This window comes from Gossypium hirsutum, chromosome A01, assembly GCF_007990345.1.
Source record: "Gossypium hirsutum isolate 1008001.06 chromosome A01, Gossypium_hirsutum_v2.1, whole genome shotgun sequence".
Classification (NCBI taxonomy): domain Eukaryota; kingdom Viridiplantae; phylum Streptophyta; class Magnoliopsida; order Malvales; family Malvaceae; genus Gossypium; species Gossypium hirsutum.
The window spans coordinates 1,737,399-1,761,092 of record NC_053424.1 but is presented as its reverse complement, the minus strand read 5'-3'; the positions used below and the strand labels follow the sequence as shown (position 1 = coordinate 1,761,092).

Here is a 23,694-nt window from a genome sequence, read left to right as displayed (position 1 = left end):
ATAATTATTTAATTTAATTTAATGTTTCTAACAAAAAAAGAAGAAGGTAATTCTCATGTATGATATAAGTCAAATTCATGGTTCTTTCAAGTATCTTTATTATTTACTTTGATATTTTAATTAAATTTTAAATTTCTTTCCCTTTAATTAATTTAAATTTTAGTTTCTTACTAAATCTTGCACAATTTAAAAATTAATTTCAATTATTCTTTTTGAAATTGTTTAAAATTTTACATAAATGTTTACAAAGCGTTGAAAATAGGCTAAAAATATATCACAATTTGTTAATTAAAAAAATTATAAAAAACTTAAAAATATTAACAATTATAATTAAAATCCTATATTTTAAAAATTTTAAAATTTATTTATATTTATAAATATGTTTTCAATAAAACCATTTTTCCAAAAGAAATATATATAAACAAGTATTTAAAATGAAAAAAAATTATATACTGTATTAAATTTAAATTGTTTTATATTTTATTTAATTTAAAAAATTGCTTCTAAAATTTTAAAATTAATATTTATTTAGAGCCTTAATATATCATTTGGTACTTGAGTTTGATAAATTTTTTTTCTAATATGGTATTTATATTTGACAAAAATTATATATTTTGGTACTCAAAGGTAGCAGTGTTAACTTTTTAGTGTTTAATTCAAATTTTATGGTTGATTTGATAAAAGTTAATTGCTAATATCATAAAGTTTGAAAATTTTCATGATTTTGTTAATAGAATAAATTTTTGTTAATTGTGAATTTGTTTAATTTTGAGTTTAATTGTTAAATATAGTTTGATGGATATGATTTGATTTAGGTTTTAGAGTTGATTTAATAGAAGTTAATCACTAATATTGTTAAATAATCATGAATTTTTATTAAATTAATTCTAAAATTTGAAATAAGCGCAAAAAATTATATTAAAATCATTCTAAATAGATTTTAGACACCAATGAAATAAAGCAATGTAATCAATTTTTAGGTATATAAAAATTTTATTATACAAACAATCTCCTCTCTAATTAATTAAATTATTTATAAAATAAATATTTAAAATTTAAAACTTTTTATTTTGAAAACTGTAGCAGCTGCATTAAAAAAAGGGAAAAGTCAAGTCTTGAAAACAGCAAAAAGCAGCTGGCTGTTCAGCACATGTTCAAAATATTTTATCTTATCTTTAAATATTTGAAATATTTAATTAAGAACATATTTTATATTAAATTCAATGTTAAAATAATTATCAAATCTTTTACTTTTGACTTAAAATTTTTATCTAATCTGTTTGAGATTTGTATTTCAAATTTTTAGTTGATTGTTATAATTTAATATATACTAAAGTGTTTACATATGCAATTTATGTGTTTCCAGGTCACTTGAAGGTTGGAATACAATGTGCAACTTTTTATTCTATTTTGAGTTTATTCTTAAGGCTTGAATTTAATCATGAGTTGAAATATAATGTGAAATTTCTATGTTTACAGATCACTCACAAATTGAAATACAATGTACAATTTCTTTTTAAATATTAGATTAGATTGGTTTGAACAGTTACAACCCTTTGGTTACAGAAATTCGTTCGGAATTGCATGTTAAATTTCTTTGAAGATTGAATCTCTATCATTTCATATTTTATTGGATTTTATTAATATATTATTTTTGTTATTTTGTAGCTACTAATTTTAAAAGGTTGCATTGTTCAACCATTAGTATGTTAGCAAGCCTAAATACTTGCATGTATTGCGAGACTTGTATAGGATTTGTACGAGAGTATATTAAGAGTACTTTATTTATTTATTGCGAAATTAATTGTGTAAGTGTAAATGAAGTGTAAACTTGTAGTGTTTATAGTCTAAATTAGGCGAATGTTCTACACTTTAGGTACAAAGGTAAAATTTCTGTACTTGGAAAATGATTCAAACTTCAATTAATCTGGATCAAAATCGAATTGAATTCAATAAAAAGTATAGAGGATACTTCAGTTTGATTTGATTTTTGGTTTTTTATAACTTTACCTGGTACTAATATATGTTTCTCTCTAACAGGTTGAATGCTGCAATCAAGCTTTTATTAGTTGCGGCCTAATATCAAACAAATGTATCTAAATGTATCAGACAATGCTGCTTCTTTTTAAATTGGAGAAAATTGAGTTTTAAGGTAAAATTTTGTATTCTATTTTCTTAAAAAAATTAACTTTTCTCATTCCAACTGGACATCTATGTTGGCATTTAAAATCCATTTTAACTGTTACGTCGGATTGTCGTTTGGGAGATAACAAATCTTAATAGCAGAGTGACCATTTCGTAATAAAAAGATAATGTAAATGACTAAATTTAATATTTTAAATATAAGTAACTAAAATGAAACTTGAGGCAAATAAAAGTGACTATTCTGATAATTTATCCTTGTATTAATAAATGCAACACACCAATGATACATGCACAGATGGGGTAAAATTTATTAGATTCCAATCATCAAAATTGCCAATTTTCAGGCTTGGGAAATCGGAAGATTTTAAACGACTTTTTGGGTGGGATCCTGGCATTTCTAGGTTGAGATGTCTTCATGGCATTTGAAGATCTATCTCCTAGCTTCGAAACACATTTTGAATCACTCGATTTTGACTTCAGGAGCTCAAGTTATGACCATTTTAGTGAAGACTGCGCGAGCAGAATTTCTGAGAAGAGAATTACGAGTTTCGGGCTTTTAACTCGAGTTTAAATCATATTGGGTTTAAGTTTTAGGCTTAATTTTTATTATATATGAGCACAATACTTTATTTATTAGCTCTTATTATTTTATTATTGTTTTATTCCGAATTTTTGATAATTATTAAGTATTTTAAGTTATTTAGAAATTTTATGTTAACAAGAAAGTTTAGTTTAAAACTACTTCTTGTTTAGATTAAATTAGAGTTCTAGTATACTTAGGAGTTTTATTTAGATTTATTTATCTAGCCTATATATAGGCCTTTGCATTGTACACAATAGAGATAATTCAATCATTATTCTATTTCTCTTTTGAGTTAATAAATTCTCTCTGAATTTTTCTTTTCAAGAATTTCTCTTGAGTTTCTTTTAGAAGAGTTTTAACAATCTTTTTAGATTGTGGGGATCATCTTCAAACTTTTTCTTGCCAAGGTTTTTATCTTGGAGGGGAAATTAGAGCCGTTTGAAGGGGGTCGTGGATTCTTCGTGCTTCCAAGGCTTCTTAGGACTTCTACACGCCACGTTCTATCTTTCCATTTATCTTTTTTATTCACTTCCTTAATCTTTGATTTATTATTTTATTTTAGTTATTTGTTTTGATTGTTTTATCTAACTTGGATTTAATTTCGTTTCAGGTTGTATAAAAAATCCAAGTTTCTTTCCGAACGTTTAGAGCCCTAAGTCAAATCTGCGACTTTGACAAACTTTGCGATCTGCTTTTGCTTTCATCCTTCTCACCCTTTATCATTTGGTTTAGGAGGGTTGTCTTGCCAACCCCTCCTAAGCCATATATGCCAATAATTCCCACTTGGTCATTTTGAAGACTGCTCCAAACCTGATTGACACAGGACTCTAAACCTACAGTTGGCTTAGAAGGTCGTTTAGTTGCGGAAGGAAGTGGTGGCTTGCTGGCCACATCACTGAAATGTCCATTCTCCTTCAAGTGTTTCACCTATTGGAGTATTCTGGCGATTTTCTTGCCGAACTTGTGGGTGGACCTGGGATGCCTGGAACAACAACCTCCCATACATAACTTTTCAACTTGCTGAGGTCTTTCTAGACTCAGTTGATCAGCCTCGGCCATCACATGATCAGCCCTTTGAAGCAAACCCTCAACTTGGTTTACCCGCTTATGCTGCTGATCTTCAGCATTTTTGACCCTGCTCATTAGATCATCCCTAAGCTCCTTCAGTTTATCTACTTCTTCTTGTAAAGCATTAAGGCTACCTTTGAGGTTGCATATATAACTTGCCTGTCCAGTAGCACAATCCCAGCAACGGGTAATGATGGGATCGAGTGAAAGTGAGATTGAGAAGATATTACCCATACTTGGTTTTGATTGTAGAAGAGTGAGTTCAACAATTTTTGGAAATAGAAGCAATGAATAAATCAAATATGCTTATGGAGTTCTATGAAAGTTTGAGATTATAAAGGGGAGAAAAGCAAAGACAAATTGTTGGAAGTTCACATGCATTTTGATACAAAAAAAAAACATCATAGTGAATATGATGATAATTACAGTAAAGTGTATCAGCCCATTTTCGGTAAAAATCAGAACGGTGGTTTAGATAAAAAATCCGAACCCAAAAAATGAAATTATTTAAATTTCATAAAATGATAGATATTATGATAGAAATATGGCACGGAAATTTTTAAAGAAAAATTTTATCGATTATGTGTCTAATTGCAAAGAGGACTAAATTGAATAAAATGTCAAAGTTGAATTCTAGAAGTTATAAGGATCAAATAGCTATGGAATTCAAAATGAGAGGTCCTTATATAGAATTAGACCATTAATGAAAAACATGTAGATATTTTAGTGAATCATCCATGGAAAAAAAAGAAAAAGGTAAAGGATTAAATTGGAAAGTGGAAAAGTTAAATGATATTAATTAAATTAAATGAAAAAGATATCATTTTATCATCTTCTTCCCCAAAAATTCCATGGAAACCCTAGAAAAGAGAAAGAAAGATTTCATGGCCAAATTAGGTAAGTTCTATGTCCCGTTTTTAATTATTTTCATATTTTTATGATCGGGAAAGCTTAATTTCTCTATTTGGGAATTAAATTGAAAGGAAATCAAAGTTTAGAAAATTACCCATGGATGAATATGCTGTAAATTGAAAGTTTATGATAGAAAATGAAAGGTTATTGATAGAGAAATCACTTTTACAAAGTGATTTTTAGTGAAAACATGTGTAGGGACTAAATTGAAAAGTAGTGAAATTCTTGGAAAAATTATGAAATTTCTGAAATGCATGTGCTGTAAAATTTATATGGAAATTTTGATTAGGCTTGGACTAAGGAGTAAATTGTATGAGTTTTATTTTCCGAGCTTAGGGATGAAATCGTCATTTATTAAAATTTTGGGGGCAAAATAGTAATTTTTCCAAAAGTGTAAATTGGACCAAATTGAGTTTGAATTGCATTAAATTGATGTCAAATTTACTCGTATAGATCAGAATAAATTGAATGTGGAGTTAGAACGAGAAAAGGAGAAAATGCCAGATAAATGGACTTTATGTATACGAACATCTATCGAGGTAAGTTTGTATAACTTAGCTATGCATGTCTTTGTGCTTGATTTGAATTTTATTTGTGATTTTATAAATGTACATGTGAAATGATTATATATCCAATAAATCTCGATGAATGATAATGTTTGAAATAAATGATAATATTTGTAATGTGTACTTTATACTTTATCTGGAATTATTGCTTTATTGCTCTAGCTTCATCAATAGATTAATACTTCATCCGGATAACTTAGTTCTATTTTTCTTCCTATGTAAAAAACCAACACAAAAATAGATGTAAAAAAATGAGACATTTCAGAATGGTATCATCCATAGCTAAATGCTAATCCTGGTTGTGGGGTTGAAGTTTTGTTCGAATGGATTATAAGGAGAGTTGTCATTCTTTTTTTTTTTCCAACTCCTTGTCATGGTTTGTGCAATTATAGCTAAGGCTGTGGTAAGCACATGTAGTAGTGTTTGTTACAATTTGGCATACCATATTCTCCACTCTTCACTTATTAATAATTTTGCTATAACTTGTTTATGAGACTGTGGTTTTACAGAATTCATACACATAATCTCACTTTGAATATAAGAGTAGGGTATACATTTAAGTTTCCTCATTCCTTTTTTTAAAATATGTTTAAATCTGTAATATCCTAATTTAATCATATAACCAATTATATTTGCAGAAACATCATAAAAAAATTATATGTTAATTTTTGTAGTAGCATTCACTAATCATAAAAATTTTAAACTGTTAGTAATTTGTATTAATGAATTTTAATATACAAATATTGAAATATTCTAGCATTCATATTATGCCACTCAATATAATTATCAATATTTAGTATCTAATCTTACATGATAAGTTTTTTATTATGCTTATGAAACACCTCTTCTTATGTTAACATGCATTTTGAATGAAAGTAAATTATATTTAAACTTAAATTTTCTCTTTTTAAAATTCCAAATTTATAATTAACATATTTATAGTATACTCTCCTATAACAAAAATTGTCTCATTTTTAAATATACAGAATAGAAAATTTTTAATTTTACTATAATTATCAAAAATTTTAGTTATAGAATTAAAAGAAAATGAAGTGATGTGTTGAGAGTTATACTTCATAACATAATATATTCTCAAACTCAAACATTTTACTTTTATAAAGGAAAACGTTTTTGTGTAAAATACAAAATCAAACTCCATGCAATTTAAGGATAAACAAAATAGAACTTACAATGACACAATAATTGTTTTAAGACTTAATTTCTAACATTTTTAGATTAAACAGGTCTGAAAGAGGGGAGAAAAGCAATTTTAGTGGATTCATCCTCCCATTCTACATCTTTCCACCATTCTTCCCGTCCTTTAATGACCAGCCTCTGTCCTTTTGCACTATTGGAGTTTAGTGGGAGCTTCTTTAACATTGGGCATCGTTTAATGTATATTTCCTTCAGCTGTGGGAAAGGCAAAGCATGCTGGTATATAGTCTTTAGTTTGGGCGAACCAGATAGATGCAAATTCTCTAGCTTAGAAAACAAGTTTGAATTTCCTTTTAGCTCAGCAACTTCACCAAGTTTTTCTTCACTGATGATTTCTTCTAAACCTTCGCATTCCAGTATTAATAGTACTTTCAAATGTGGAGCAAAAGTTACCCAACTCACATCCCTCAAATGATTGCATTCGTCTAGGATTATAGTTCGAAGGCTATGGAAGCATCCTGCACCTTCAATTATGTTACGTTCGATCTTCACTTCCTCTAGATCCCAACACCTCGAGAGTGTTAAAGTACATAGATGCTGCAGTTTTGCTAAAGCCATAATAGTTAATGATCTTGAATCTCTGAAATCTTCAAGGCTTACAACTTCAATGGCACAGCTAAAGAACTTGTTGAACCTCGAAGCTTTTTCCAACTCTGAAGCGCTTCTAAAAGTAATGGTCAACACATTCAAATGTTTTAAATGCTCCACTTCCTCCAAAACCAATAAACATCCATAGCCACATCCCTCCATTTTCAGTACTTGCAACTTGGAGAAATTGGATATCAATTGTTGTGGGATCATTTCTAGATCGTCTGTCCCCTCCAGATTCAAATATTTCAGCTTTGCTAGGGTCTTCAATTCGACTGGCAACTTTCTTATTCCTGTAACTGACAGATTGAGATGTTCTAGTGAAACCAACTTTGCAATTCCTACCGGCAATTCTTTCAAATTCACATTGTCGGACAAGTCTAGAACCCTTAGCATCGGCATAGAATTAAAGAAATCATCCGTGATTACCTTCAAATCATTCCAGCCAAGAAACAAAGTTTAGAGATTGGGACATTCCAATATCTCAGTTAGATTTTCAATTTGATTACCCATCAGCGACATTCTTATAACCTCTTCCCACTTTTCAGCTTTCGGTAGTTCCTTTAACTGAACACCTGATTTTACAAAAAACTTCTCCTTCTCAGATTCACCAGCAATCCACAAAGTCATGTCACGAATCACATTGTGCATCTTTAAACACTAATTATTAGGTCCTTTCTCCAATAAGCATGCGTCAATAAGAGAACCTATAACGAAATGTCCCTGGTTTTTGGCACTGCTCAAATTGGTATGCTCGTCCAAAAGTCCTTCCCCGATCCAACAATCTACTAGTTGGTCTTTGTGGATGGATTTATCCTCTGGATATAAAGAACAATACAAGAAACAAGATCTGAACCTTTCATCAGGTAAACAGTCATAACTGAATTTTAACTTGGGATACATCTCTTTCCCTACCCCTGGGAACACAGAGGCTGCTGATTGCCTTAAAACTTCAATAGCATATTCCCATTCTCGAGGGGTCTTCTTGGATGCCATGGCTCGCGCAATTGTAACGAGAGCAAGAGGTAGTCCTGCACATTCTTGAACCACCGCTTCAGCTAACTTGCAAATATCTGGATGCATTCGAAAGGTTTCTGATCCAACCTTCTCCTCGAACAGTTTGAAAGCTTCTCCTGGCGGTAAACATTCCACTCTGATATTATTATCCATGTTCGGCTGCATTTGACAGCACACGTCAAGACGACGAGTTGTGAAAATGACTTTAGAGCCATTTTCTTATGTTGGAATAGGTATCCCAGCTCTTGTGAGATCAAACCATTCCCATATATCATCCAACAACAATGCAAACTTATTTTTACATAATACCTTGAAGATGTCTTCAGCTTTCTCATCAAGGCTCTTGGATTTCCAACCTTCATTAGAAAGGCCTATTCTTTCGGCAATTTGATCCTGGACTCTCTCAATTGGCCGATCTTGTGATGCAACTGCCCAAATGACATGGTAATCATGGGTAGTATCATGGAATTTGTTATTGATTTGGTTTAGGAGGGTTGTCTTGCCAACCCCTCCTAAGCCATATATGCCACTAATTCCCACTTGTTCCTTTTGAAGACAGCTCCAAACCTTGTTGAAATTGGACTCTAAACCCACAGTTGGCTCACTAGGTCTTTCAGTTGCTGAAGGAAGTGGTGGCTTGCTGGCCACATCACTGAAATCTCCATTCTTCTTCTGGTCTTTCACCTCTTGGAGTTTTTTGGCAATTTGCTTCTCGAACTTGATGCTGGACCTAGGATGAGTGGAGCAACAACCTCCCATACATAGATTTTCAACATGCTGAGGACTTTGAACAATCAGTTGATCAGCATCGTTTATCAGAGTTTCAGCCCTCGAAAGCCAACCCTCAACTTGGTTTAGCCGCTTAAGTTGCTGCTCATCTTCAGCAATTCTGACCCTGCTCATCAGATCACTCCTGAGCTCCTTCAGTCCAGCTACTTTAGCTTGTAAAGCATGGAGGTTATCTTTGAGGTTGCATATATAACTTGCCTGTCCAGTAGCACAATCCCAGCAACGGGTAATGATGGGATCGATTGAAAGTGAGATTGAGAAGATATTACCCATACCTGGTTTTGATTGTAGAAGAGTGAGTTCAACAATTTCTGGAAATAGAAGCAAGGAATAAATCAAAGATGCTTATGGAGTTCTATGAAAGTTTGAGACTACAAGGGAGAGAAAAACAGAAGCCAACTTTTGGAAGTTCAGATGCATTTTGATACAAAAAAGAAGAAGAAGATAGTGAATATGATGATAATTACAGTAAAGTGTGTAAAATCATTGACTTGGTGGGGAGACTTGCATTGCACACAGCTCTCTTTTATCCCACTTTATTTGGTTTTGACACAATGGGTCCATTGTAAGGCATATTTTGTGTGCAGTGGATACCATATGCAATTTCTTTTTCTATTTTACAACTTGAGCAACATTAAGACAACATATTTTAATTAATCATAGTAGGTGTAAGGTTTCTAACAAAAATAAATATGATAAGTCAAATTCATGGTTCTTTCAAAAATCCTTATTATTTACTTTGGGATTTTAATTAAATTTTAAATTTCTTTCATATCTTTTCCTTTAATTAATTTAAATTTTAGTTTCTTACTAAATCTTACACAATTAAAAAATTAATTTCAATTATTCTTTTTGAAATTGTTTAAAATTTTACGTAGATGTTTACAAAGCGTTAAAAATAGGATAAAAATATATCACAATTTGTTAATTAAAAAATTATAAAAATATCAAAAATTATTAAAAATTATAATTAAAATACTATATTTTAAAAATTTTAAAAATTATTTATATTTATAAATATGTTTTCAATAAAACCATTTTTCCAAAATAAATATATATAAACAAGTATTTAAAATGAAAAAAAATATATATACTGTATTAAATTTAAATGATTTTATATTTTATTTAATTAAAAAATTGTTTATAAATTTTAAAATTAATATTTATTTAAAGCTTTAATATATCATTTGGTACTCGAGTTTGATAATTTTTTTTCTAATATGGTATCTATATTTGACAAAAGTTATATATTTTGGTACCCAAAGGTAGAGGTGTTCATGGGCCGAGCTGGGCCGGGCTCAACTAAAAATTTAGGCACATTTGCTAGACTCGGGCCCGGCCTAAAAATGGGCCTAAATTTTTACCTAAGTCCATCCCGCATAAAAATGCTAAAACTCGGGCCCAGCCCAGCCCGCCTGTATTAATTTTTTTATATAATTTTTAAATATATAATACATCAAAAATACTAAAAATATCAAAATAAATATTTTCCAATAAATTAAAAATAAATTTTAAAAAATATATATACTTAAATAACACTAAGATAGATGTAACTTAACAAGCAAATGCCTCTATAATAATAACAAAATTAACAAATGCCTTTAAAATAATAACAAAATTAACAATAAAATAAGTTTTATACAATATCTGAATAATAACAACAAAATAGTAGCAACATAATAGTAAAATGGTAGGAAAATAGGGAGAAAACAACAAGAAAATAACATTAAAAAAAAAGCAAATTTTTTTGTCCTTTAGTGAATTCGGGCTGGGTTGAGCCAGGCTCGGGCAAAAAAATGCATTACCCAAGGCTCGACCCTTTTTTAAACTGGCCTATTGTTTTTGTCTAAGACTATTTTTTGGGCCTATATTTTTATTCAAACTTTCTCACATTTGGGGTGGGCCTTTGGGTCGGGCCAAGTGGCCTGACCCATGAACAGGTCTATCCAAAGGTAACCATGTTAACGTTTTAGTATTTAATTCAAGTTTTATGATTGATTTTATGAAAATTAATTGCTAATATGATAAAGTTTGAAATTTTTATGATTTTGTTAATAGAATAAATTTTTGTTAGTTGTGAATTTGTTTAATTTTGAGTTTAATTATTAAATATAGTTCGATAAATATGATTTGATTAAGGTTTTAGAGTTGATTTGATAGAAGTTAATCGCTAATATTGTTAAAGAATCATGAATTTTTATTAAATTAATTCTAAAATTTTTAAGTGCTAAAAATTTATATTAAAATCATTCTAAAAATCTTAAGTTTTAGGCACCAATAAAATAAAGCCATGTAATCAATTTTTAGACTTATTGCTTTTACTTATATTTGATCATAATGTATAAACAATTAGTTTTATCATCGTAACTAAAACATTAATTAATTTTTATGTGAAATTTTAATAAATATAAGTAAGACGTCTAGTTTTATTTATTTTTAGAATTAATAATAAAAAGATAAAAGATAAATAAAGCAATTAAATAGGTATTGATTTTTCAAATAAAAAAATGGATAAAGTTAATTTTCTCAACTTGTTTTCCAGAAATTAAGTGGCTATAATCCTCTTTATCCTTAATTTTCTATTTAATAATTTGATTGCAAGATGATTTTACAAAAAATTAAATTGGTTTCCTTTAAAGAAAATTATTTTAAAAAAACCAATAACATCATAGATTCATTTAAATTTTTTTTGTCAAAAAAATAAGATGATATTTATTAATTAGGCTCAAGAAAATGGAACTGAAAAGTAACCAACAAACAGCAAAGTAAACGACAAACTAAATAGACCAGATGTCCAGCATAAAATAAATGAGACCTAGAAATTAACAAACAAAATTAAAGCAAAAGAAATCCCATGAGCCTGCAGAAGCACCGTTTCAACATCCAATATCAGCCAACCAGCTCTCCTCAACACCTGCCACTGTAACATGCAACCAAGAGCAAACGTCACTTTGCAATCTAAAAAATGGAGATTCAATGAACCTTCTCCATCCTCAAAGCGAACAACAAAACTCAGTTTCTCTGAATCCAACACAACCAGTCATTCTCCACCACCAACTTCACAGAATTCGGAATACCTGCAATCCAGTTCCCGCATATTCCTCTTCTCCGTCCTTCCATCGCCAAAACGTGAGCCGCCCTATTAATCGTCCGAGGCACATAAATGTAAGTGACTTCTTCAAACAATTGTTGTAAACACTGAATATGAAAAGTAATCGGCCTAAGAACCGATCTGTCTTCCTCTTTTTTCATAATAGATTTAATGACTGTTAAAGAGTCACCTTCCACGATCAGATGCCGAAAGCCCATCATACGCGCGAATAGCAACGCCCTTTCGCAAGCTCGTGCTTCTGCCACAAAAGCATCACCAACCTCCTCAAACAGATAAGTATCAGTCCCTGCAACCTTTCCTCTACTATCTCTGGCTAATACTGCTGTTATAGCAATCTTCTTCTCCGGTAAATAAGACGCATCAAAATTAAGCTTGATAATATCAAATTCAGGAGGCCTCCAAATATCCTTGCCCCGACAACCAGAAGATAAAAGAGGATTCTTGTTAACTAACCAAGTATCATGGTCAGACCCCCTTCATGGACCAGCTTGTTTCTATGATACCAAAGACACCATAAAGAGATTGAAATGAGTCGAAGGATAGTACGAGTTGAAGTGTATTCGAATTCATATTCTCTTGTTGTTGTTATAGTAACAATATCAATTGAGTTAAAACTTAATATACAGTAAATTTTTTTTTAACTTAATGAAATTAAAAGTTTGATATATATTTAATTTTTTTCCATTTTAAAAAAATATATTTAAATTTGTAATATCCTAATCTAATCATATAACCAACTATCTTTGCACTATCATAAAAGAATCTATTAATTTTGTTACTAGCATAATATCAGATTCTATAATCATAAAAAATTTAAAATGTTAATAAATTGTATTAATAAATTTTAATATACAAATATTGATGTCACTTATTTCATTATAATATAATTATCAACATTTAGTATCCAATCACGCATGATCAGTTTTTTTATTGATATTATGCGTAGGGAACACCTCATCTTAATGAATACATGTATCATAAATGAAGATAAATTATATTTTATTAACTTATTAAAACTTACCATTTTAATTTTTTAAAAAAAATCCAAAATCCAAATTTATACTTAATACATTTATTCTCTCCTATAAAATTTTTTTTATCTTATATTAAGAAAAAGTCGATGCGTAAAATAAAGAACCAAGCTGCATGTAATCTAGGGATAGACAAAATAGAAACTACAATGAGATATGCTATGATACAATAAGGGTTTTAGGCCTTAATTAATATCCAACATTTCGTAAATTACTGACGAGGTTTGAAAGAGGGGAGAAAAGCAATTTTAGTGGATTCATCCTCCCATTCTACATCTTCCCACCATCCTTCCTCTCCTATAATGACCAGCCTCTGTCCTTTTGCACTATTAGAGTTTAGTGGGAGCTTCTTTAACATTGGACAATTAAGAATCTTGATTGACTTCAGCTGCGGGAAAGGCAGAGCATAGTAGCATATTGTCTTCATTTTGAGCATATGATTTAGTTCCAAAACCTTGAGCTTAGAAAATAAGTTTATATTTACCTTCGACTCAGTGATTTCACCAAGTTTTTCTTCGCTAATAATTTCTTCTAAATTTGTGCAAAAACTCATACGTAGATGTTCCAAATGTGGAGCAAAACTTACCCAACTCGAATCCCTCAATTGCTCGCAAAAAACTAGGGTTATAAATCGAAGGCTCTGGAAGCATCTTGCATCTTTAATTATGTTACTTGCGATCTTCACTTCCTCCACATTACAAACATACCTGAGTGTTAAAGTATATAGATGATTTGCTAAAGCCAAAATATTCATTGACCTTAAATCTATGAAATTTTCAATTATTATGCCTTCAATGGTACAGCTAGGAAACTTGCTGAACACCAAAACTTTTTTCAACTCCGAAGCGCTTCTAACGGAAATGGTCAGCACATTCAAATATTTTAAATGCTCTATTTCCTCCAAAACCAATGAACATCCATAGTCACAACCCTCCATTTTCAGTACTTGCAACTTAGAGAAACTGGATATAAGTTGTTGTGGGATCATTGCTAGATTGCGTGTCCATTCCAGATTCAAATATTTCAGCTTTTTAAGCGCCTTTAATTCGACTGGCAACTTTCGTATTCCTGTCTCTGACAGATTGAGATGTTCTAGCGAAACCAACTTCGTAATTCCAACCGACAATTTTCTCAAATTCATATTGCGGGACAAGTCCAGAACCCTTAGCATCGGCATGAAGTTAAAGAAATCACTGATGATCACCTCCAAATGATTCCATCCAAGAAATAAAGTTTGGAGATTGGGGCATGCCAATATCTTAGTTAGATTTTCAATTCGATTATCCATCAGCGACATTCTAATTACCTCTTCCAACTTTTCAGCTTCTGGTTGTTCCTTTAACTGAGTACCTGCTTTTACAAAAAACTTCTTTTCAGATTCACCAGCAATCCACAAAGCCATGTCGCGAATCACATCGTGCATCTTTACATAATCATTATTAGGTCCTTTCTCCAATAAGCATGCGTCAATAAGAGAACCTATAATGAAATGTCCCTGGTTTCTGGCACTGCTCAAATTGGTATGCTCGTCCAAAAGTCCTTCCCCGATCCAACAATATATTAGTTGGTCTTTTTCGATGGGATGATCTTCTGGATATAAAGAACAATACAAGAAACAAGATCTCAACCTTTCATCAGGTAAACAGTCATAACTGAATTTTAACTTGGGATACATCTCTTTCCCTACCCCTGGCAACACAGAGGCTGCTGATTTCCTTAAAACTTCAATAGCATATTCCCATTCTTGAGGGGTTTTCTTGGATGCCATGGCTCGCCCAATTGTAATGAGAGCGAGAGGTAGTCCTGCACACTCTTCAGCCACCGCTTCAGCTAACTTGTGAATATCTGGATGCATATGAAGGGTTTCTGACCCAACCTTTACCTCGAACAGTTTCAGAGCTTCTCTTGATGGTAAACATTCCACTGTGATATTATTAGCCATGTTCGGTTGCATTTGACAGCACACGTCACGACGACGAGTTGTGAAAATGACTTTAAAGCCATTTTGTTGTGTTGGAAGAGGTACCCCAGCTCTTGCGAGATCAAACCATTCCCATATATCATCCAACAACAATGCAAACTTCCTTTTACGCAAGACGTTGAAGATGTCTTCGGCTTTCTCTTCAATAGATTTCCTATCTTCAATAGGAAGACCTATTCTTTTGGCAATCTGATCCTGGACTCTCTCAAGTGGCCGATCTTGCGATGCAACTGCCCAAATGACATGGTAATCATGGGTAGTATCATGGAATTTGTTATTGATTCGGTTTAGGAGGGTTGTCTTGCCAACCCCTCCTAAGCCATATATGCCAATAATTCCCACTTGTTCCTTTTGAAGGCAGCTCCAAACCTTGTTGAAATTGAACTCTAAACCCACAGTTGGCTCACTAGGTCTTTCAGTTGCTGAAGGAAGTGGTGGCTTGCTGGCCACATCACTGAAATCTCCTTTCTGCTTCTGGTCTTTCACCTCTTGGAGTATTCCGGTGATTTGCTTGCCGAACTTGTGGGTGGACCTGGGATGCCTGGAACAACAACCTCCCATACATAACTTTTCAACATGCTGAGGACTTTGAACAATCAGTTGATCAGCATCGTTTATCAAAGTTTCAGCCCTCGAAAGCCAAATACCAACTTGGTCTAGCCGCTTAAGCTGCTGCTCATCTTCAGCAATTCTGACCTTGCTCATCAGATCACTCTTGATCGCCTTCAATTCTTCCACTTCATTTTTTAAAGCGTGGAGGTTATTTTCGAGGTTGCATATAAAACTTGCCTGTCCAGTAGCACAATCCCAGCAACGGCTAATGATGGTATCGAGTGAAAGTTCGATTGAGAAGATATTACCCATACCTGGTGTTGATTTTAGAAGAGTGAGTAGAACAATTTCAGGAAATAGAAGCAAGGAATAAATGAAAGAAGCTTATGGAGTTATATGAAAGATTGAGAATATATGGGGGGGAAAACAGAGAGAAGCTGTTGGAAGTTCAGATGATGCCAGAAAAATAAAAATATAAAAGAAGTAAAAGATGATAGTGAATATGATGAAAACGTGTGTAGATTGTGAAAATGATTTAGTTGATTTCCTGGTGGGAAGACTTGCATTGCACAGGCAATTTCTTAACATTAATACAATATATTTTAATTTAGTCATAGTTGGTGTAAAGTTGGTTTATTATCAAAATCAACTTCCATAAAAAAATTATTAAGATAAAAGGAAGTTCAATTATCAAAAAAGAAAAAGAAAGACTGAGATGAGCATTTTGGATAGAAACTCACAACTTCCTAATAATTCATCAATCACAAATATAAAAAATCAATAATTGAAAGCTCCAACAGCTTTCCAAAGGGATGTTTTTCCCTGCTTTAGCTATTACGTTATCAACATTAAAATCAGGGGCGAACGTAGGAAATTTGTTAGGGGGCTGATATGAAATTTAATTTTTATGATAGTAAAAATGTAATTTCGTCATTTAAATTGTTTATACCTTTATAATTTTTGAATGATTAAATCAAAATTTTATAATTTTAGGGGGTTAAAGTATAATTTTATCTTTATTAATTTAAAATTATTTAAAAAATTAAAGGATCTAATTAAAAAAATTTATTTTAGGGGGATCGAAACCCTTGCCAGCCCTTGATTAAAACCACAACAAGGCGAAGATATGATTTTTATATACCAAGGAATTAATTGATTCACTTGAATCCAATCTTCAATAGCTAATGATTGGCTTTAATAAATAGACCATAAAATCTTTAATATAGTAGCACATTAATAAGTTTAAAGATTTCATTCATTAAATTGCTAACTCAAATAATACAAGTAATTAAATTGATTCGGTGGCAATTTGCAGTCAGCATTTTTGGCCTCAAAACATTATCTATTTGTAACACAGTTAAATCACTAATTTTAAATTTTAAATTTTAAATATGTGGGAATAAAAAAATGAACACTCACATATTATGAAAAGACAAAAAAAAGCTATAATTAAAATTTTATTTTAAAATAGTATTACATAATTACCATTATAATTTTTAGCTTACTCATAATTTATTATGTAAATATAATTATTTAATTTAATTTAAGGTTTCTAACAAAAAAAAATATGATAAGTCAAATTCATGGTACTTTCAAAAATCCTTATTATTTACTTTGAGATTTTAATTAAATTTTAAATTTCTTTCATAAACTTTCCTTTAATCAATTTAAATTTTAGTTTCTTACTAAATCTTTCACAATTAAAAAATTAATTTCAATTATTCTTTTTGAAATTGTTTAAAATTTTACGTAGATGTTTACAAAGCGTTAAAAATAGGCTAAAAATATATCACAATTTGTTAATTAAAAAATTATAAAAATTTAAAAATATTAACAATTATAATTAAAATACTATATTTTAAAAATTATTTATATTTATAAATATGTTTTCAATAAAACTATTTTTCCAAAAGAAATATATATAAACAAGTATTTAAAATGAAAAAAATTATATACTGTATTAAATTTAAATGGTTTTATATTTTATTTAATTAAAAAATGTTTATAAATTTAAAAATTAATATTTATTTAAATCTTTAACATATCATTTGGTACTTGAGTTTGATAAGTTTTTTTTTCTAATGTGATATCTATATTTGACAAAAGTTATATATTTTGGTACCTAAAGGTAGAGGTGTTCATGGGTCGAGCCCGGCTGGGCCGGGTTGAGTAGGGCTCAACTAAAAATTTAAGCCCATTAGCTAGACTTGGGCCAGACCCACAAAATGAGCCTAAAATTTTGCCCAAGCCAGACTTGAATAAAAATGCTAAAACTCAGCCCAACACGGCCCGCCCGTATTAATTTTTTATATTATTTTTATATAATTTTTAAAAATATATAATACATCAAAAATACTAGAAACATCAAAATAAATATTTCCAAATAAATTGAAAATAAATTTTAAAAAATATGTATACTTAAATAACACTAAGATAGATGTAACTTAACAAGCAAATGCCTCTAAAATAATAACAAAATTAACAAATGCCTTTAAAATAATAAAAAAATAAACAATAAAATAAATTTTATACAATATCCAAATAATAACAACAAAATAATAAAATAGTAGCAAAATAAGGAGAAAATAACAAGAAAATAACATTAAAAAAAGCAAATTTTTTGTCCTTTAGTGAATTAGGGCTGGGTTGGACTCAGGAAAAAATGCTTTACCCGAGGCCTAGCCTAGCCCATTTTTTAAACGTGCTTTATTTTTTTTTGGGCCTATATTTTTTTGCAAACCCTCTCACATTTCGGGTGGACCTTCGAGCCGGACCGGGTGGCCCAACCCATGAACAGGTCTATCCAAAGATAACCGTGTTAAGTTTTTAGTGTTTAATTCAAGTTTCATGGTTGATTTTATGAAAGTTAATTGTTAATATGAAAAAGTTTGAAATTTTCATAATTTTGTTAATAGAATAATTTTTTATTAATTGTAAATTTGTTTAATTTTGAGTTTAATTGTTAAATATAGTTCGATTGATATGATTTAATTCAGGTTTTAGAATTAATTTGATGGAAGTTAATTACTAATATTATTAAATAATCATGAATTTTTATTGAATCAATTCTAAAACTTGAAATAAGAGCTAAAAATTTATATTAAAATCATTCTAAAAATCTTAAATTTTAGGCACCAATAAAATAAAGCGATGTAATCAATTTTTAGGTATATAAAAATTTTATTATACATACATCCACATCCAATCTCCTCTCTAATTAATTTCGTATACAATATCTTTTCTAATGGATTTAATATTAATTAAATTATTTATAAAATAAATATTTAAATTTTAAATTTTTTATTTTGAAAACTGTAGCAGCTGCATTAAAAAAAGGGGAAAAGTCAAGTGTTGAAAACAACAAAAGGCAGCTGGCTCTTCAGCACTTGTTCAAAATATTTTATCTTCTCTTTAAATATTTGGAATTTTTAATCTTTTACTTGAAGGTTGGAATACAATGTCCAATTTTTTATTCTATTTTGAGTTTATTCTTCAGCCTTGAATTTAGTCACGGGTTGAAGTATAATGTGCAATTTTTATGTTTACAGATCATTCACAAATTGAAATACAATGTACAATTTCATTTTAAATATTAGATTAGATTGGATTGAATAATTACAACTCTTTAGTTATGGAAATTCATTCAGGTTATTAATATACTACCTTTATGATTTTGTAGCTATTAATTTTAAGGGGTTGCATTGTTCAACCACTAGCATGTTAGCAAACCTAAACACTTACATGTATTGCGAGGCTTGTATAGAATTTGTATGAGAGTATATTGAGAGTACTTTGTTTATTTATTGCGAAACTAGTTGTGTAAGTGTAATTAAAGTGTAAGCTTGTAGTGTTTATAGTCTAAATTAGATGAGTGTTCTACACTTTAGGTACAAAGGTAAGATTTCTGTACTTGAAAAATGATTCAAACTTCAATTAACATCCGGATCAAAATCGAATTGAATTCAATAAAAAGTATAAAGGATACTTCAGTCTGATTTGATTTTTGTTTTTTTTTTCTAACTTTACCTAGTACTAATATATATTAGGTTGAATGTTGCAATCAAGCTTTTATCAGTTGTGGCCTATGTATCTAAATGTATCAGACAATGTTACTTCTTTTTAAATCGGAGAAAATTGAGTTTTACGGTAAATTTTGTATTCTATTTTCATAAAAAAATTAACTTTTCTCATTCCAACTGGACATCTATGTTGGTATTTAAAATCCATTTTAACTGTTACGTCGGACTGTCGTTTGTGAGATAACATATCTTAACAGTAGAGTAACCATTTCGTAATAAAACGATAATGTAAGTGACTAAAACGTAACATTTTAAACATCAGTAACTAAAATGAAACCTGAGGTAAACAAAAGTGACTATTTTGATAATTTATCATTGTATTAATAAATGAAACATCACCAATGAGAGGGCTGCTAACCATGATTATAAAAAAAAATTATATTTTTACCATAATTATGAAAACTTTTACTTATAAAATTAAAAGAAAATTATCTCTTATGTTAAGAGTTATACTTCAAAATTTAATTCATTAACATAATATACTCTCCAATTCAAACATTTTATTTTATATTAAGGAAAAAGTCGTCATGTAAAACAAAGAACCAAGTTGCATGTAATTTAAGGATAGACAAAATAAAACTTATAATAAGGTATACTATGATACGATAAAGGTTTTAGGCCTTAATTAATATCCAACATTTCGTAAATTACAGCCGTTTGTAAGAAGAGAGTAAAGCAATTTGAGTGGATTCATCCTTCCATCCTACATCTTTCCACCATCCCTCATCTCCTTCAATGACAAGCCTTCGTCCTTTTGCACTATTGGAGTTTAGTGGGAACTTCTTCAGCATTGGGCATTTTAAAATTGTGATTCTCTTCAGCTGCGGAAAAAGTAGAGCATGTGGGTATATTGTCTTCATTTTGGGCAGATTATTTAGATGCAAAAACTCTAGCTTAGAAAACAAGTTTGAATTTCCCTTTAGCTCAGCGACTTCACTAAGTTTTTCCTCACTGATCATTTCTTCTAAACCTCAATTAATAACCAACATATACGAGGTTTGAAAGTGGGGAGAAAAGCAATTTTAGTGGATTCATCCTCTCATTCGACATCTTTCCACCATCCCACATCTCCTTCAATGACCATCCTCTGTCTTTTTGCACTATTGGAGTTTAGTGGGAGCTTCTTTAACATTGGGCATCCTGTAATGTATATTTTCTTCAGCTGTGGGAAAGGCAGAGCATGATGGTATACAGTCTTTAGTTTGGGCAGATGACGTAGACGCAAAATCTCGGGCTTAGAAAACAAGTCTGAATTTTCTTTTAGCTCAGCGACTTCACCAGGTTTTTCTTCACTGATGATTTCTTTTAAACCTTTGCATTCCATTATAACTAGTTTTTCCAAATGTGGAGCAAAAGTTACCCAACTCACATCCCTCAAATGATTGCATCTGGCTAGGCTTACAGATCGAAAGCTATGGAAGCATCCTGCACCTTCAATTATGTTACGTTCGATCTTCACTTCCTCTAGATCCATACACCTCAAGAGTGTTAAAGCACATAAATGTTGCAGATTTGCTAAAGCCAAAATCTTCAATGATCTTGAATCTCTGAAACCTTTAAGGCTTACACATTCAATGGCACAACTAAAGAACTTGTTGAACCTCGAAGCTTTTTCCAACTCCGAAGCGCTTCTAAAAGTAAGAGTCAACACATTCAAATATTTTAAATGCTTCATTTCCTCCAAAACCAATAAACATCCATAGCCACATCCCACCATTTTCAGTACTTGTAACTTGGAGAAACTGGATATCAATTGTTGTGGGATCATTTCTAGATCCTCTATCCACTCCAGATCCAAATATTTCAGCTTTGCTAGGGTTTTCAATTCGACTGGCAACTTTCTTATTCTTGTAGATGACAGATCGAGATGTTCTAGTGAAACCAACTTTGCAATTCCTACTGGCAATTCTTCCAAATTCATATTGCTAGACAAGTCCAGAACCCTTAGCATCGGCAAAGAATTAAAGAAATCATCCATGATTACCATCAAATCATTGTAGCCAAGAAACAAAGTTTGGAGATTGGGACATTCCAATATCTCAGTTAGATTTTCAATTTGATTATTCATCAGCGACATTCTTGTTACCTCTTCCCACTTTTTAGCTTTCGGTTGTTCCTTTAACTGAACACCTGATTTTACAAAAAACTTCTCCTTCTCAGATTCACCAGCAATCCACAAAGCCATGTCGCGAATCACATCATGCATCTTTACAGCATGATTATAATGTCCTTTCTCTAATAAGCATGCATCAATAAGAGAACCTATAATGAAATGTCCCTGGTTTCTGGCATTGCTCAAAGTGGTATGCTCGTCCAAAAGTCCTTCCCCGATCCAACAATATACTAGTTCGTCTTTTGTGATGTTCCAATCTTCTGGATATAAAGAACAATACAAGAAACAAGATCTGAACCTTTCATCAGGTAAACAGTCATAACTGAATTTTAACTTGGGATACATCTCTTTTCCTACCCCTGGCAACACAGAAGCTGCTGATTGCCTTAAAACTTCAATAGCATATTCCCATTCTCGAGGGGTCGTCTTAGATGCCATGGCTCGCCCAGTTGTAATGAGAGCGAGAGGCAGCCCTGCACACTCTTCAACCACCGCTTCAGCTAACTTGCAAATATCTGGATTCATTCGAAGGGTTTCTAATCCAACCTTTTCCTCGAACAGTCTGAAAGCTTCTCTTGGTGGTAAACATTCCACTCTGATATTATTATCCATGTTCGGTTGCATTTGACCGCACACGTCAAGACAACGTGTTGTGAAAATGACTTTAGAGCCATTTTGTTGTTTTAGAAGAAGTACCCCAGCTCTTGTGAGATCAAACCATTCCCATATATCATCCAACAACAATGCAAACTTCTTTTTACATAATACCTTGAAGATGTCTTCAGCTTTCTCATCAAGGCTCTTGGATTTCCAACCTTCATTAGAAAGGCCTATTCTTTCGGCAATTTTATCCTGGACTCTCTCAATTGGCCGATCTTGTGATGCAACTGCCCAAATGACATGGTAATCATGGGTAGTATCATGGAATTTCTTATTGATTTGGTTTAGGAGGGTTGTCTTGCCAACCCCTCATAAGCCATATATGCCAATAATTCCCACTAGTTCCTTTTGAAGACAGCTCCAAACCTTGTTGAAATTGGACTCTAAACCCACAGTTGGCTCACTAGGTCTTTCAGTTGTGGAAGGAAGTGGTGGCTTGCTGGCTACATCACTGAAACCTCTTTTCTCCTTCTGGTCTTTCATCTCTTGGAGTTTTTTGGCAACTTGCTTCCCGAACTTGATGTTGGACCTAGGATGACTGGAGCAACAACCTCCCATACATAGCTTTTCAACATGCTGAGGACTCTGGACAATCAGTTGCTCAGCATCGGTTATCACACGATCAGCCGTCTGAAGCCAAAGCTCAACTTGGGGTAGCCGCTTAAGTTGCTGCTCATCTTCAGCGACCCTGACCCTGCTCATCAGATCCCTCCTGATCGCCTTCAATTCTTCCACTTTAGTTTTTAAAGCATGGAGGTTTTCTTCAAGGTTGCATAGAAAAGCAGCCTTTCCAATAGCACAATCCCAACAACCGGTAATGATGGTATCGAGTGAAAGTTTGATTGAGAAGATATTACCCATGCCTGGTTTTGATTTTAGAAGAGTGAGTTGAACAATTTCAGGAAATAGAAGCAAGGAATAAATCAAAGATACTTATGGAGTTATGTGAAAGATAGAGAACATAAGGGGGAAAGAAACTAAGAGAAAGAAAATTCGCAGGGAAACAGAGATAAACTGTTGGAAGTTCACATGTATTTTGATAGTGAAAATGATGATACTTACAGTAAAGTGTGCAAAATCAGGCATATTTCGGTAGTGGGGTTTTTTTTTCTTTTTCTTTTATTCTGCTTTGCTGCCTTCTCACGCAGATAAGTGCTCTAAGAATAAACTAACTATGCATAATATAAATATTCTATAATCATAAAAACATTAAAAATGTTAATAAATTCTATATAAATATTGAGATATTCTTTTATTTATATAATTATCAATATTTAGTATTT

General features: G+C 31.3%; 2 protein-coding genes and 1 pseudogene across 2 annotated transcripts; all 3 read right to left on the bottom strand.

Moving 5' to 3' along the window:
• Positions 1 to 6,510: 6,510 nt before the first annotated feature.
• On the bottom strand, positions 6,511 to 7,728 carry LOC107961057 (probable disease resistance protein At1g12290). Its single transcript, XM_016897299.1, has 2 exons — positions 7,609 to 7,728; positions 6,511 to 7,506 (listed from the first exon to the last, which is right to left on the bottom strand). Exons 1-2 carry the CDS (start codon positions 7,726 to 7,728, stop codon positions 6,511 to 6,513), a joined length of 1,116 nt encoding a protein of 371 aa, XP_016752788.1.
• A 5,347-nt stretch (positions 7,729 to 13,075) lies between these two features.
• Positions 13,076 to 16,154, bottom strand: LOC107961056 (disease resistance protein SUMM2). The gene has a single exon (XM_016897298.2). The coding sequence runs from the start codon at positions 15,869 to 15,871 to the stop codon at positions 13,238 to 13,240; it is 2,634 nt and encodes an 877-aa protein (XP_016752787.1). The 5' UTR covers positions 15,872 to 16,154; the 3' UTR covers positions 13,076 to 13,237.
• Positions 16,155 to 20,677: 4,523 nt separating this feature from the next.
• Positions 20,678 to 23,396, bottom strand: LOC107961054 (disease resistance protein SUMM2-like; annotated as a pseudogene).
• Positions 23,397 to 23,694: the final 298 nt, after the last annotated feature.

What these genes read in the sequence shown, in the direction of transcription:
- LOC107961057 (XM_016897299.1), bottom strand. Translation starts at nt 7,728, where the DNA reads ATGCACAATGTGATTCGTGACATGACTTTGTGGATTGCTGGTGAATCT. An exon ending in AAGCTGAAAAGTGGGAAGAG is followed by an intron (nt 7,507 to 7,608) that starts GTTATAAGAATG and finishes AATGATTTGAAG; the next exon opens with GTAATCACGGATGATTTCTT.
- LOC107961056 (XM_016897298.2), bottom strand. Translation starts at nt 15,871, where the DNA reads ATGGGTAATATCTTCTCAATCGAACTTTCACTCGATACCATCATTAGC.